The sequence below is a fragment of the Lepidothrix coronata genome, unplaced genomic scaffold (assembly GCF_001604755.1).
Source record: "Lepidothrix coronata isolate B3197 unplaced genomic scaffold, Lepidothrix_coronata-1.0 Scaffold145, whole genome shotgun sequence".
Lineage (NCBI taxonomy): Eukaryota > Metazoa > Chordata > Aves > Passeriformes > Pipridae > Lepidothrix > Lepidothrix coronata.
The window spans coordinates 1,552,118-1,566,357 of NW_016690325.1; the positions used below are offsets into that span (position 1 = coordinate 1,552,118).

A 14,240-nucleotide genomic window follows, 5' to 3' on the forward strand; every position below is an offset into this window, starting at 1 on the left:
CAGAGCTGAGAGGCGCTATGTCATAATGCCAGAGAAATTTCATTTTTGAGTTCAAACCAAGGTGACCTGTCCATCCCACAAGCCCAGCCTCTCTCTGCTCCTTTGATTCAGCATCTGCCTGAGCAAACAGCTTAGGACAGAGCTCTCCTCTGTGTGCATACTCTCCTTCCTCTGCAACCATCCAAAGGGCTTTGTGCATCTCTGTCCCTGAGCAGCTCAGCACTAGTCCCTGTCAGATCAGCCCTTCCCCTGCACACAGTGGGGTTAATTTTTTCTTGATGTGCTTGCTGAGAGTGCTCTCTATAATAAATAACTATAATCAAAATGGCCTCATCGTAGAAGCTTCATACTGTTTCTACAGCTTTATATTTGATTGCTTTCATTTCCACAGCGTTGGTTTTCCCAGTGGCTTTAAGGGACTTATCTTGGATTTGCACTGATTCAGAGAAAGCAGAATCAAACTGTCTCTATAAGATGTGGGGAGAGATTCTGAGGCAGGAAAAGGAGAATTTCTACAGTACAGCAGAAGAACACATGCTGGTTTTTTCATATGTTGGCTCCTGGAACTTCACTGCAACAGTAAATAAATTGCCTCAGCAGTTTGTGAAAAGTGCCCTTTAATGTTTGCTGGCCCCTGGAAGTGCTAAACATTGTCACATTTGTTGAAAATGCCAGTAAAAGACTCCTGGGAATTTCATCCCCATGCCTGCAGCTTTGATAAGTTTTATAACAATCTGGTGTAGTACAGCACTGCTAGTAAGAATGACTGTGTTTGTGAGGTACTGAAAAATACCAAGAAAATGCTCTCTAATCTTTATTCCTGTCAGATTAGAAATATATTGATATATCAAATGCTTAAAAAGTGGACAAAACAGATGAAAATTGAATGAAACAGACGAATACGTGCCCTTTCACTGAGATTCAATAGGATTCTATTTGCCATTTTATTTTTTTCTGGAGCTCCAGAAGAATAGTACTTTTGCAAAATGTAAAATTCTGGTTATAGCCCAAGTCCTGAATATTTAACTAAATCAGGAGTAACTCTGTTGTAAAATTAGTCTGTGTAAAGAACTGATACAGTTTGTGTAATTTGAAGAACTTGTCACTAAGTTATTGAAGACAGGATTCAAATGCCTGTGCTATATGCTTGAGGGAACAGTATTCCACCATAAGTATTTCAGTCTGCATTGTAGTTGTAAAGCTGTTGGGTGTAAAAGCTAGTTAGTGTTGTTTACCTCCTGATACAAACTTCACTAAAAGCAATACATTTGGCTGCTAAGTAGAATAGCATCTTTTTGCTTTCACATTTTTGCATTGTACTCAAGGGGAAAAAAAAAAGAAGAAAAGAAAAACAAAAAAAGAAAATCTGGCCAGCTGTATTCCAAAGCCAAATTCTGCAATTTAGAATTCTGGTTCTATCTGCTTATGTTGTTAAAGAAGGAGAAGAGAAAACAAACCGGTAGCCATACATACAAACACGTATCCATACATATTCATTTTTAGAGCTGTATGACAACTAAAACTGGTTTGAATTCTGTGAATATTTTGGGTTTTTTCCTGTCATCTTCCAGTATTTGTGCTGCCATTTCCATTAAGAACATCAAGAAAGGAATCATAGAATCATTTAGGTTGGAAATGTCCCTTAAGGTCATCAAGTCCAACTGCTAACCCAGGACTGCCAAGTCCCCACTAAGCCATGTCCCTAAGTGCCACATCTACATTTAAAAGACATTTAAAGGTTTTGTAAATACCTCCAGGGATGATGACAACCGTTTCTCTGGGCAGCTCATTTCAATTCTTGACAATCCTTTCAAGGAAGAAATTTTTCCTAATATCCAATCTAAATCTCACCTGGTGGAACTTGAGGCCATTTCCTCTCATCCTGTCACTTGTTCCCTGGGAGGAGACATTGACACCCCCCTCACTACCCCACCTCCTCACACCCACCCTCATCTACAACTTCCCTTCAGGTAGTTGTAGAGAGTGGTAAGGTTTCTCAAGAGTCTCCTTTTCTCCAGGCTAAACAGCCCCAGCTCCCTCAGCCACTCCTCGTAAGAGTTGTGCTGCAGACCCTTCACCAGCTCTGTTGCCCTCCATCTTCCAAAACAAAATATTATCTTCTGGAATTATTTTGAGATCCATTTTTGTAGACTCTAGGAATGTGTCTAGTTTGCATAAACACAAACACAAGTCAAAAGATTTTTGCAAGTGTCCAAATTTGATACAACTGCAAGATTATCTGTTGAACTTTGAGTTCAACATATTGAACTCAATACTGAACTGAATTACAGTATTTAGGCAATTTTGAAGGAATTTTGGTCTGCAGAACTGTGACGTGGTTGAGCTTCTTATTTCTTTTGCTCTTCTACCTTCCCAGGTAGTTATGACAGACACACATACTTTTTACTGCTCCATTTTTTCCCCTGCAAAGTAGAGTTCTACTGAAGGAATGTGTGGACTTTACACATGTGGAGTTTGTCTTTACTCCATTTTAGGAAGAAAGGACAAAGTTATTCCACAGGTGGTAAATGTGCCTACTAGAATTCTGCCACAGGAACAGTCTTGTAGAATTATATTATACTGATGAGTCTGGCTTTGCATCTTTTCTTTAGAGCCTAACAACCTGATGGTTGTCACAATACTACTACCTACTTGTTATTTGTCTTATTGTTCCAGGAAGAACAAAATCTGTATTAGTCTGCCAAATAAACCCTAAATAAACCCTGCTTGCTCAAAAACCCTATAGTCCAAATCCTAATAAAATAAGTCTCTGAGAAGAAAGAGGGATCAAATAATAATAATAAAATAAGTTGCTGATGAGACTTGAAGAACTGAAGGACCCTGTCTTAACTAAAGCTTCATAAGCTAAAACTAATGCAACAGTAACAGCATACCTGTTGCCATTGTGGTAGTGAGAAGATATTTCTCGGTGCTTCTCAGGAACTATGAGTAGCAGAGCTGTTTACAGAACATAGTGAAAAATCTAATGAGTATTAATCTGTCCTACTCACTTTTGAAATGGGTCACTTTTTAGCAAGTGGCCTAGAAGTGAAAAGCTTTCTTCTTAACATCACTTCCATGAGTCATCCCATTTCCCCCATATTGGTTAATATAATTTAATTTCCCTTTCTTCACCTGTCATAAGAAAATCTGGGAAAAGGGGTTGCTTTTCTCTGTACTTGCAAATTAATTGATATAATTTGTTTGAGATCTCCTTCTTTCATGGTGCTTTCTTAAATTTAGAACCAAATTAAATGTGTTCCTAGCCATTGTAGAATACATTGATTAGAACTGAATTATGCTCAGTTGTGATCTACATTGAAATTTCCATGACACATCTCTCCTGGAGCGAAATTAAAAAGGAATTTGAATCTCCTCTATTCCTTTTCAATGAATACAGTCCATTAACCATTAAATCCAAGAAATTGTGGTCAATATTTAGAACAGATGAATGTGTAGATTTAATGAATGATGCGGCTATTAGAAAAAAAGTCTCAAGTACTTACCTAATCTGTGTTAACTAAATAGCCTATGTCTATTAAAGGATAATTAATGACAAGAACATCTATTTTTTTCCTTTGGTAAATTTTGTTGCAGCCGTCTCCACAGTCACCAGTTTCAATCAAGACAGGATCCTTGATTATGACAGTAAATACTGTAAGATTTTGATTGAGAAAATGTGTGTGCTTAGTATGACTGGTGTGAACATTTGCATATTGTGAGCATTTACATATGTCAGCTTATATGCAAAAAGGTAACAGGAATATATGTGTTTTCAGGGGCTGTGGTGCCAGTGCCCACCTTTGCAAACCCACCGTGGCAAGTTCAAGCCTTCTGATCTCTCACAGGTGACTGTTTTCAACCTCATACACTGTAAGTGGGCACTTGAACATCAGACTGAAAGGTGTCTGGTATTCATACTATGCTATAGGTTGCTGCCTGTAAATGGGAAAGGGTCAACAGAGGACTGACATTCCACAGGAAATCATGTGTATGCTTAACTTATCACCTTGACAAAGCTCCACAGAATATGAAAGGGAAAATCTTCCAATCTCATCCCTACTGGGTTTCTTTAAGCCCAGAATATTGTTGCAATGGACCATAAAACTCAATGTACGTGTGAAAAAGCAGAATCTTCTTTTTTCCTGACTTTTTGCCACCTTTTTGTTTTCTTGTCTTATGTTGATGTATTCTTTCTCCTTTAGTTTTTAGAAACAAATCATTCTTCATTTGAAAAGGCTGCATGAAAGGAATTGTGCATGTGTAGAAGAGAGAAAGAGACAGAAGTTGTCTTCTGTCTGGATCCAACAGTAAACAACTTCTCGAGTAACTATCACACTAAGAGAACAGCACATCTAGGTTGTTCCTGTGATGACACAAAGTAGCATCTACCCCACCTGATATCATTACACAGACAGCCTCTAATCCCAGATGACTAACATAAAAGCTCCATAACCTTGTGATACTATTAAATGAAAGGTAGGTCATATATGGGTTATGACGAGTTGGAACTGTAAGAATTGCTGTTGTCAGAGAGGGAGTAATCGCAGAACCTTTGCTCTGTAATGATATAACCAGGTTATCCCACAGTGGTTCATTTCTTCCCAACCCTTCCCAGACAGTGTTTGCTCTCTGATGATACAAATGAACTCTTGGAGAACTGGTATTGTCATGCTTTTATAGATTTTTCTTCCTCAAATGCTTACACAGATATATATTGGGTCTTTGTTCGTCAAGTGTAATCGTTGTCAAATGTATCTGAACTTTTTTAACTTTTGAAATGACATCTTTCTGATCAAAGAAAATGCTCATCTTCTTTCCATCATGAGGAATAATACAGTACTGGTTCTCTTCCAAAGAACAAATCTCATGTCTTGCGGCTTTGCTCTTTCCTTAAGACATATAATTTACCACAGTAAGCTTTTCAATTAGACCTTGATCCAAAACTTATAACTGCTGTTGGGGAAAAAAAAACATAACCAAAAACCAACAAAACCAACATTGCCTTCAGGCTCTTTCAAGCAGTTTTATGTACAGTTATCCACACAATGGTCACACTTGCGTGACAAGGCTACATTGTAGGGACAATATATACAATATGGAATTTCCTTGGGATATTAATAGTAATTTTGGATAGTAGGAAAGCTACCTTTTCTTCTCCTTTTTCTTCATGTCAGTTCTGGCGATCAACTGTAAAATGTGACAGTGATTAGACACGGCAGCTTTTTCTTTTATCAGTGTTTTGATGCACCAAAACTTACTCCTTTTGTTTTCTCTCTCTCTCTTTATTTATTTATTTATTTATTTATTTTAAATCTAAGAGAAAGATTTATGGCATCTTTGGGAAATAGCCGTATGAACCACATCTCTGACTGCTGCAGAGGGGGAATTTCTGTCCTCTTTCATGTCTGTCTTTACAGCTTTTGCCACAATGTGATAACAGAAAGAACCTTTCCTACAATTGCACTATCGTGTTAACACTGTGAATGGAAAATGGCAAAGAGGGAGACTTTAATTTTCCACAGAATGTGCAGCACTACCCAAATGTGGGCTCTTGTTCAGCCAGCTGGTGCGTCCAAGCAGTCAAAGTGGAGTCTCTGGCCAAGCAACATCCCTCACTGCTGGCCAATGTGGTGACAGTGTGAATACCCAGAGAGCAATCTGCTGAAGGGGGAAAAGTGCAAGCAATCCCTCAGATGAAGGGGGACAAGCTTGCCAAGAGGCAGAGACACCAACTTTTGTACAGGTTCCAGGAGCACCGGAAGCAGCTGGCGCGCTCAGGGTGTGCCTAAGCAGAGCGCAGGGATCAAACTACTACTAACTCCTCTTCAGGTCTGATCCTCCCTGAGCTGCACAGTAGCCAAAAGTTGGGCTCCCTGTCGCTCTCGCCTGCGATCTGGGAGTGGATCAGCCCGACGCCGCGATCCCTGGATGAGCCTCTGCCTCGCAGCCGCTCGTCTGCGCATGAGTCGCTGCGGGAGGCTCCGCGGCTGGAGTATTTGAGGGGCTGGGCAGCGGGGGAAGATGCTCAGTGCCTGCGGAGGCCGAGCGCACGGCGGAGCGGAGCCGCGGCGGGGCATGGAGGGGGCTCCGGCGCGGGGGGGCCCGCGGACCGCGGCCTGAAGCCCCGGGCGGCGCGGCCGTCGGGGCATCGCCGCTCCAGCACCGCGGACAGCGCACGGCGAGCGCCGCGGAGCCGGATCCCGCCTCAGCTCCCGCCCCGCTCCCCACGGCCCCAGCTCCCTGGGCTCCGGCCCCCGGGCCCCCCGGACCCCCTAAGAATCGCTCCTGCTCCGATTCTCGGGTACCTCCACCTTCCATCTACCTCCTGATCCAGCCGCTGCGCACCCCGGCGCCCCTTTACCCTCGGCTCCCGCCCCGCTCCTCCCGGCCCCTGCTCCCCTGCTGCCTGACTCTGCTGTCAGAGAATCCCGCTCCCCCTGGGGTCCTCTTCCCTCTGCCCCGCTCCCCTCGCCCCTCTCTCTGCCGCTGGACCCCGCTGCCCGCTCCCTGCTCCTCTCCCTCCGCCCCGCGGCCCCCGGTGCTGCCCCCCGGCCCCTGCCCCGCCGCCGGCACCATGCGCGGGCGGCCGCGTTGGGCGGCAGGCGAGGCTGCGGTGCCGGCGCGGGTGCCCCCTTCCTCCTGCCCTCGCCCGCTCCAGGGGACCCGCTGAGAGATGGACTTGGCAGGCGTGCTGCTGGCGCTGCTCCTCGTGCTGGTGCTGGTTGTCTCTCTGCTCTCCAACCTCCTGGTGCTGCTATGCTTCGTCTACAGTACAGAGATCCGCAAGCAGGTCGCCGGGGTTTTCCTGGTGAACTTATCCTTCTGCAACCTGCTCCTCACCGTCCTGAACATGCCTTTTACGCTGCTGGGCATCCTGAGGAACCAGCAACCCCTCGGGGGCTGTATCTGCAAAGCGGTGGGTTTCCTGGAAACTTTCCTGACTTCCAACACGATGCTGAGCATGGCAGCACTCAGCATCGACAAATGGATTGCCGTGGTGTTCCCCTTAAGCTACACCAGCAAGATGCGGTATAAAGACGCTGTGATACTGATGGGCTACTCGTGGCTCCACTCCCTCACGTTCCCCTTGGTATCCTTGTTTTACTCATGGGTAGATTACAACAGCGTTTATGCCTCTTGCACCCTACACCTGAAGGAAGAGTCGGAGCGAAGAAGGTTTACGGTGTTCACCATTGTCTTTCACTCCACCAGTTTCATGCTGTCTCTGGTGATTTTGTGCTTCACCTATTTAAAGGTGTTAAAAGTTGCCCGGTTCCACTGCAAGCGGATAGACATTATTACCATGCAGACTCTGGTTTTGCTGGTGGATATCCACCCCAGGTAATGCGTGCGTGTTCGGACTCACAGCCCCTGGGCACTCGCGGTAGGTACCCCGGGCGGAGAGAATGTCCTGCCTCCCCAGCACTTCCTGCCTGCCCCGGCCACATGGCGAGCGCTCCTGCCTCTAGTTTCAGATGCTGCTTAGTGCCAGGAACGGTGGCTCGTGCATTTGTAACCTTCTCTGTTTAAATGCTAATCCGGCTAGCCGGGTGCTCCCACTTGGCTGAGCTCCTCTTAAGAGGGAACCACTGCTATGGTGAGTGCGACCGTCCCGAGGCTCAGCGGGGCTGGAGCTGCCCTCATCTCTCCCGGGGATCTGCCCTGCTCTCCCCTGGGGGGCTGCCCTCGTCCCCTCAGGGGCTGCCTTTCCTCCAGACTGGGACTGCCGTCCTCTCCCCAGGGACTGCCTTCCCCTTCCCTCCCCTTCCCTTCCCTGGCGCAGGGGCTTTTGGGCCGAAAGAGTCCTTTCCGTCTCCTTTGGGTTCACGTTGCGCCTCCTCCCTTGCCTTAACTCCCCTACTGCTCTTTTCCCTTCGCAGTGTGAAGCAGCGCTGTCTGAACGAGCAGAAACGGAGGAGGCAGCGAGCTACCAAGAAAATCAGTATTTTTATAGGGTCGTTCGTGATCTGTTTTGGTCCTTACATTATCACCAGGTTAGTATCCCCTGTTGGGGTGAGGGACTTTGCGAGAAGGGGATGTCCTGTGATGCGAAGGTGCCCGGGGAACCTACAGCTAATTTTGGGGTGCCAGACACCAGAACGGACACCCGGGGCCGGTTCTGAGGGCAGAGCACACCAAACAGACACACGCAAACACCCACTCTGACACACCACTCCTGCTCGCGCCCCCAGCCCTGGGGCGCAGCTCAGCCAGCCTCTGGCTCTCCTTCCCTCATTGCAGCCAGGTCTGGGCGCCTCTGCCAAGAGCAAGAGACTGTTAGGACAAATACCAGGAATTAATTACATGCCAATGGGAGATAAAAGCAGTTTAAAAGACTCGCCACCCTTCCTTATTAACACAACCCGAGAAACAGAAAGGAAAGCAGACAGACTTTCCTGATTAAGTCTTTTTTTTTTCTAAAGGCATAAGGCAAGCTTGCTGCTGTTGGAAGCTGAGGTGATATAATTTAAATTTGCCCAGGCTGATAATTTGTCAGATAAGCTTCTGTCTGGAAACATTAATGTCTGTAAATATATTGCTAATGGTGCAGCACAGCCTTGTGATGAGGTGTAAAAGTTAGGTCTCAGGAAAACCAATAATTAGACTTTTAAAATGTATAGGAAACACCGTGCTTCTCAACTGCACAGAATTATAAGCATCCATCCTGGTGGTTTGCACCTTTTTAATTGCTTATGCACTGTTGTCATTATTGTACTTGTATAGTCTTTATACAATATATGTTTATTATTTTTAAATTTTGCATAAACCAGTGATCTGGAAGCCAATGTAATTCTATTGAATTGCAGCACCTCAGATTTAGCCTTTCATCTCTGAACTAAAATGGGCTACGTCTTTCACAGGTGATTTTTAAAAAATATTTTCTACTTCACAGTGTGTTCAAGACAGCCTTGAAGAGGAGTGACTTCTGTCAAGGAAGGTGTACTAGTCTGCAAAACCCCCTAGCGAGGGCTTCCTTAAGGTTGCTACCAAACTGCCAGTGTCTGCAGCCACACCAGCTCACAGAAATTGGCCAGCTTTATGCTCTGACCTTACACAGTCACATACATCTAGGCCTTTTATGGCCACTGTCACTGCCCTTTTCTTACATGAGTGGGGGATAGATTAAGGCCAGTGCACAAAACAGACAATGTTTTTTAATCTTTAAAAGTGACATTTATTTCAGTCCCCATTTACATGTTGGAAGGGATTCCTAACTAATCTCCTGGATAACCATGTCTTTTTTTCTGCAGTTGGAAGGTTTATTACAAATCTTAACATTACATCACAGAGTTAAAAGGTTAATTGATCACTGTACAGTACATTTTGAGTCATTTTCTATTCACTTTTGCCATAATCAAGATGTAATTATATTGAGCAAAGTGGATTTTGCCATCTTCTTTCCATCTAAACATTACCAAGCTCAGCAAACTCCAAGCATGGCCACATTTTTCAGGGTGGAGATATTTCTCATAAACTTCTAAAATAAAAGTTACTTCCTTCTTCAGACCTTGCATTTGGCAAACGTGAGGTGGTGCATTTTCTATGTGTGACAAACTGATACAGCCTGAGTCACTACACAGAAGGCTGAGGGCTGGTTTATGGAAATGTGTGTCAAGGTACAGCTTCTGTCTCAGTCACAAGGACTGAGCTGGTTCAGTGACAGCAAAATGAGGAGGTTTTGGGGAGGGCATCCTGAAAGGCTCTTTGTCCCAAAGACAAGACGGTACCAAGACAGTGCTACATAATAGGTGGTGATGGAGGTGAGGTCAGAGGACTTGCTGCCATGCCTGTTTTCCCATTCTTCTCCTATTCTGGTTTTTAGGGGGTGATACTGAAGCAATATCTGGGGAGGCAATGTAAAAGACATTATCCCCGTTTTCTTGCTCTTGGCCTGGTGACTCAGGTTGTGCTGTGAGCTCTGTGTTTGCTTCTCATTTCAGAAATTTGAATGAGATTAGGATCATTAGCAATATATTCATCTGTTCACTAAGATCTGACAGATGAATTTCATTTCTTTTGTAATAGCCCTGAAAACAAGAAAATGATACTAAGATGCATTCACATGGGTATTTCTAAGGCTGAATTGTTTTGGCCAGACCCTTTNAAAATCTGTGTAATTTTTTGTCTGTTGGCTTCAGTGCAATTAAGTTTGAACCCATAATGCATTATTTGGAACACATAGTAATACATCTGTTTTCATGACTGAAGGACACCTTACTGTTCTTATTTAATGTCTTTATAAAAACATCAGTTATGTAATTAACAATTGTATATTTCTTGCATTTGGATAGTATGCAGGATGGGATAAATCAAAGTAATCAGTAGCAAGTGTAATTTATGGTGCATTTATTTCTCACAATTTGTGTCTTCCTGTTCTATCTGTTTTGAATTCACTGGAAATTTTTCCAAGCAGCTTCAGGCAGAAGTCATCTGTTTTTTTAATGCTCTTGTCATAGGAATGATTTTACTTTTACTCATAGAAATAAGAAATTTTCCTGTCACTTGTTGCAATGTTCAGTCCTAGTGGTTGTAAGTCAGCTTTTCTAAGAGGAGGGATTGGAACAGCTTAAAAAATCAACACCCTGCAAGTTGGGAACTCTGCTCTTTGGAAAGAGGACAGAAGGTTCTTCAAGCCTTGAGAAAGCTTCTGATCTGACATCTTCAAACAGTGATGTTTTAGGGTACAGAAAAGGGCTATTTTACTCACTGTACATTTTTTTTTCTTCTGGAATGAATAGAGCAAAGCAGCATATTCTTGCTCCTGCAAAAGGTTTTACAAAAGATGTACAGAAAACAAAAATTTCTCACCCTGTTCTTTCCACCTTCCTGGAGGGCTTGCCCACTACTGATGAGCTGGGCGAGACATTTGCTGGAACAGTCTGAAGGATTGCTCTCACTTCTGTGGAAAAATTGTTTAACTTAGTTGCAGTTTCTCCCCCCATGATTAATACATCCCTCACAGCTGAGGTGCTGAGGCCACTAATCATCCGTGAAGCACAGACAGGAAGACACAGGTCTGGAGGCAGCTGACTGGTCGTATAATGATGATAAAAGTGTTGTCTCCGTGTTTTCTTTGGCCAAACTCATGGTCAGCTTAGTGACCACAAAAACTTTCATGGGTAAGTAGATGTAGGTGTGCTTCTAAGCATACTGTGAGATTGCAGGTGCCACTAAAAGCTCTCTGAGATACTGCCAAGTTGTTCTTCGTACTACAATGGTCTGACACGAATCCTCTTTGCATCTGTGATAATTCACCGCCAGGGTGTAATGAAGGTTCGCTTTTCTGTGTCTGAGGGGATGGATTCAGTGATCTAGACCAGGTTTCTGATGTCATTTGAGATGTTGCATAGTATCCAAATCCTTTACCTAGCCTGGCACATATGCTACAGACTCACAGCTTCCAGGAGCAGCAGCCTGATGCCTATGGGATTATATCCAAATATTTCAAGTGCCGCTAGACAGTTCTACTTAGGCAACTGAGTTCAGTGAGTCTGGATGCCATGAGTCACGTGTGTCTATCTCAAGCTTGCCATGGGAGAGAGGTAGTCAATTATGCCACCAAAATTTTGACCACTTACCAGCACAACTCTCTAAATTCAGAAAGTAAGCAATAAACTGCAGGACTTTCTTCTCTCTGATGCACAGAAGCATTACCATTGAAAACATAGTTTTTTCCTCTTTCCATAGAGGAAATTCTTTTTGTCTCCAAGTGGCTTTGCAAAAGGTCTCTTTGTCTTTATTGAAAGCAAGGACTAAGTAAGTACAGGGCTCTTCTCCTGCAGGGACTGTGTGCTGTAACAAAATAAGTGTTACTTAAATGTTTCATGAAGCATGAGTTGAGCACTGGGCTCAGTGTGAATATTAGCACTTAAGTGTTTCCATTTCTCTTTAATGTTTAACAGGTTGATAGAGCTCCTTCCTTTTGTTACCATAAATTACTACTGGGGAATTATAAGCAAGTGCCTCACCTACAGTAAGGCTGCATCAGATCCATTTGTTTACTCACTTTTGCGTCAACAGTACAAAAAAGTTCTGATCAACATCGTCAACAGGATACTTAAGAGGGACCTGTATCCTTCATCGGGGTACAACAGTTCTCTCGACACTGAAAACGATTACTGCTTGCACAGAACAAACTAACAACATGAAAGCATTCCCCTTCGAGTGAGACAGGTGTTTGCTGCTGCTGGAAAGCTGCCTTTTCCCTCTCATGCTGACAGTGCTGACAGTGTCTCCAGGGTGTGAAAGCTGCATAATGTGATACATTTCATCGTGGACTTTCATGAAAGGCTCTTCCCTGGTCTGCAGCCAAGCACAATACACAGCAAAGCCTTGTCCCTGGTTGAATGGAGTTGGCTGGAGGGGTCTTAAGAGAGCATTTCGAGGCTTTAGAGAAGCTTAGAGAGCTTTTAATGTTTCATATCCGAAGACTTGGTATGTCTTGGAGCGTTCCACATCAGACAAGATATTCCAGTGTTTCTGGGACGACAGGAATCCCCAGATTGGAAGGAGAGGTTCAGAGTCTTCTGTGCTGCACATATAACTTGGCAATCCAGGATCTGCTCTGTTGGTTTTAAACATTAAAAATGAGTCTTTTAATTGATTGATTTATTGTATTGGTGCCTCAAGTGAGTCAGCACTTTGAATCTGAGATTGTTGTTATTATTATTTATTACTAGGCATCATGATTGTAACATAGCCTTTAGGAAGTGGTACATATATTTGATATTCCAGTATTCTATCAAGCATAACCAAAGTCCACATATCTGAGTTACTAATATTTAGCACTTCAGTGGTATGTGATTACAATAACTGCAGCAACAATAATGATGACATATATGGAATTTAGTTAAATAGCACTGTAGTTCCATCACTGAGATAGTAGTCCTATTCAAACAAGCTTTTATTAAGAAAAAAAAATCAGTTAGACAGTAGAAGTGACAAATACCACTGTGTTTAAGATATATTATGTCAGAAGCTATCTGTTTTCAAAGAAAAGGCTAAAATATATTAATTCTTTTTAAGGGATATATAATGTGTAAAATATTTCATGCATTGGCTATACATGGTGAATTGTAATAATATTGTACAACCTTTTCTTTAATAATGATCAGTTAATCTGGTGATTTTTATTGATAACAAGAGATGTGCAAGAGATATTATAACAGACCTGCTGCCAAATGCCCGGAAATATAAAGCTGCTTTGTTATTATATGTATTTTTCTTTTTTTTTCCTTTTTGAACCTAAACAGGCTTTGGAAAAATGTGGCAATTATTTTTGAACAATATTCCTTTGATTATATAAGACATTTATTAAAATTTAAAAATTCTAAGGCATTCAATAAGCTAATATTTTCTAATTGAGTTCCTAAGGGGAAGATTAAAGCAATTCTAAAGTATATTTTAAGAAAAATGAAAAGAAAGAAGACAGTAGAGAACTCTTATTTTTATGTAACAATGGACTTGACCCTGTGAAGCATCGAGAAGGTTACTTCTAGTCGAACTAAGAATATAAGCATGTGATTAGGCACAAATATAATTTCCTTTGAAATTAACAGCTCTGTTTCCATGCTGAAAATTAAGTATATGCTTAATCATTTTTTAAAATCAGTGTTGAGCCATCAGCACATTGAGAGGGTTTTCCCCACCATCTACAATGAGGAAGGAGAGTGTCTTGTTCAGTCCCACTGAAGTCAAAGAAAGGTGATGCTGCATAACAGATACAATGTTCTCTTACCTCCTGCTTTTAATCTCTGGGGCCTTTATGATGTGCTTTTTTTCCCCCCCCCATGCAAGTACCTTAGGCCTCTGTGCTTTGCATCTATAGTTCTGCCTGTGTTTAAATTGAATGTACTATAATGGTTTTGTCTTCTTAGTAAAGTATTTGTACTCTCTTCAATTTTGTGTAAATACAGTATTTCAGAAAGAAAGAGTCGTCTGTGGAATCTTTCCAGTTTTCCTTACTTCCTGTCTGTCTCCCCATTCCACCCCCTCTGCCTTGCTGCTAGAAGAACCCGATGCTTCAGTCTTTCATTTCAGCTGCAACATCACTCTGTTGGGGGTGGGAGGGATGCTAAATTTTCACTAATTTTTTAGTCAGTTTTGTGCCAAAGAGTTTTAATAGACTACGGCAGCTAGCCATGAATAAACATGAGCTTAATGGTACCTACAATTGTTAGCTTAACCTTGGTTTCCTAAATAAAATGGTCCTCACTTTGAGAAAGGAATATGTTACA

The 14,240-nt window shown here is 42.8% G+C and overlaps 1 protein-coding gene across 1 annotated transcript; it reads left to right on the top strand.

Annotated features, from left to right (window-relative positions):
* The first annotated feature begins 6,645 nt into the window (after positions 1-6,645).
* On the top strand, positions 6,646-13,934 carry GPR78 (G protein-coupled receptor 78). The gene is made up of 3 exons (XM_017828010.1): positions 6,646-7,344; positions 7,884-7,997; positions 11,907-13,934. Exons 1-3 carry the CDS (start codon positions 6,677-6,679, stop codon positions 12,142-12,144), a joined length of 1,020 nt encoding a protein of 339 aa, XP_017683499.1. The 5' UTR covers positions 6,646-6,676; the 3' UTR covers positions 12,145-13,934.
* The last annotated feature ends 306 nt before the right edge of the window (positions 13,935-14,240 follow it).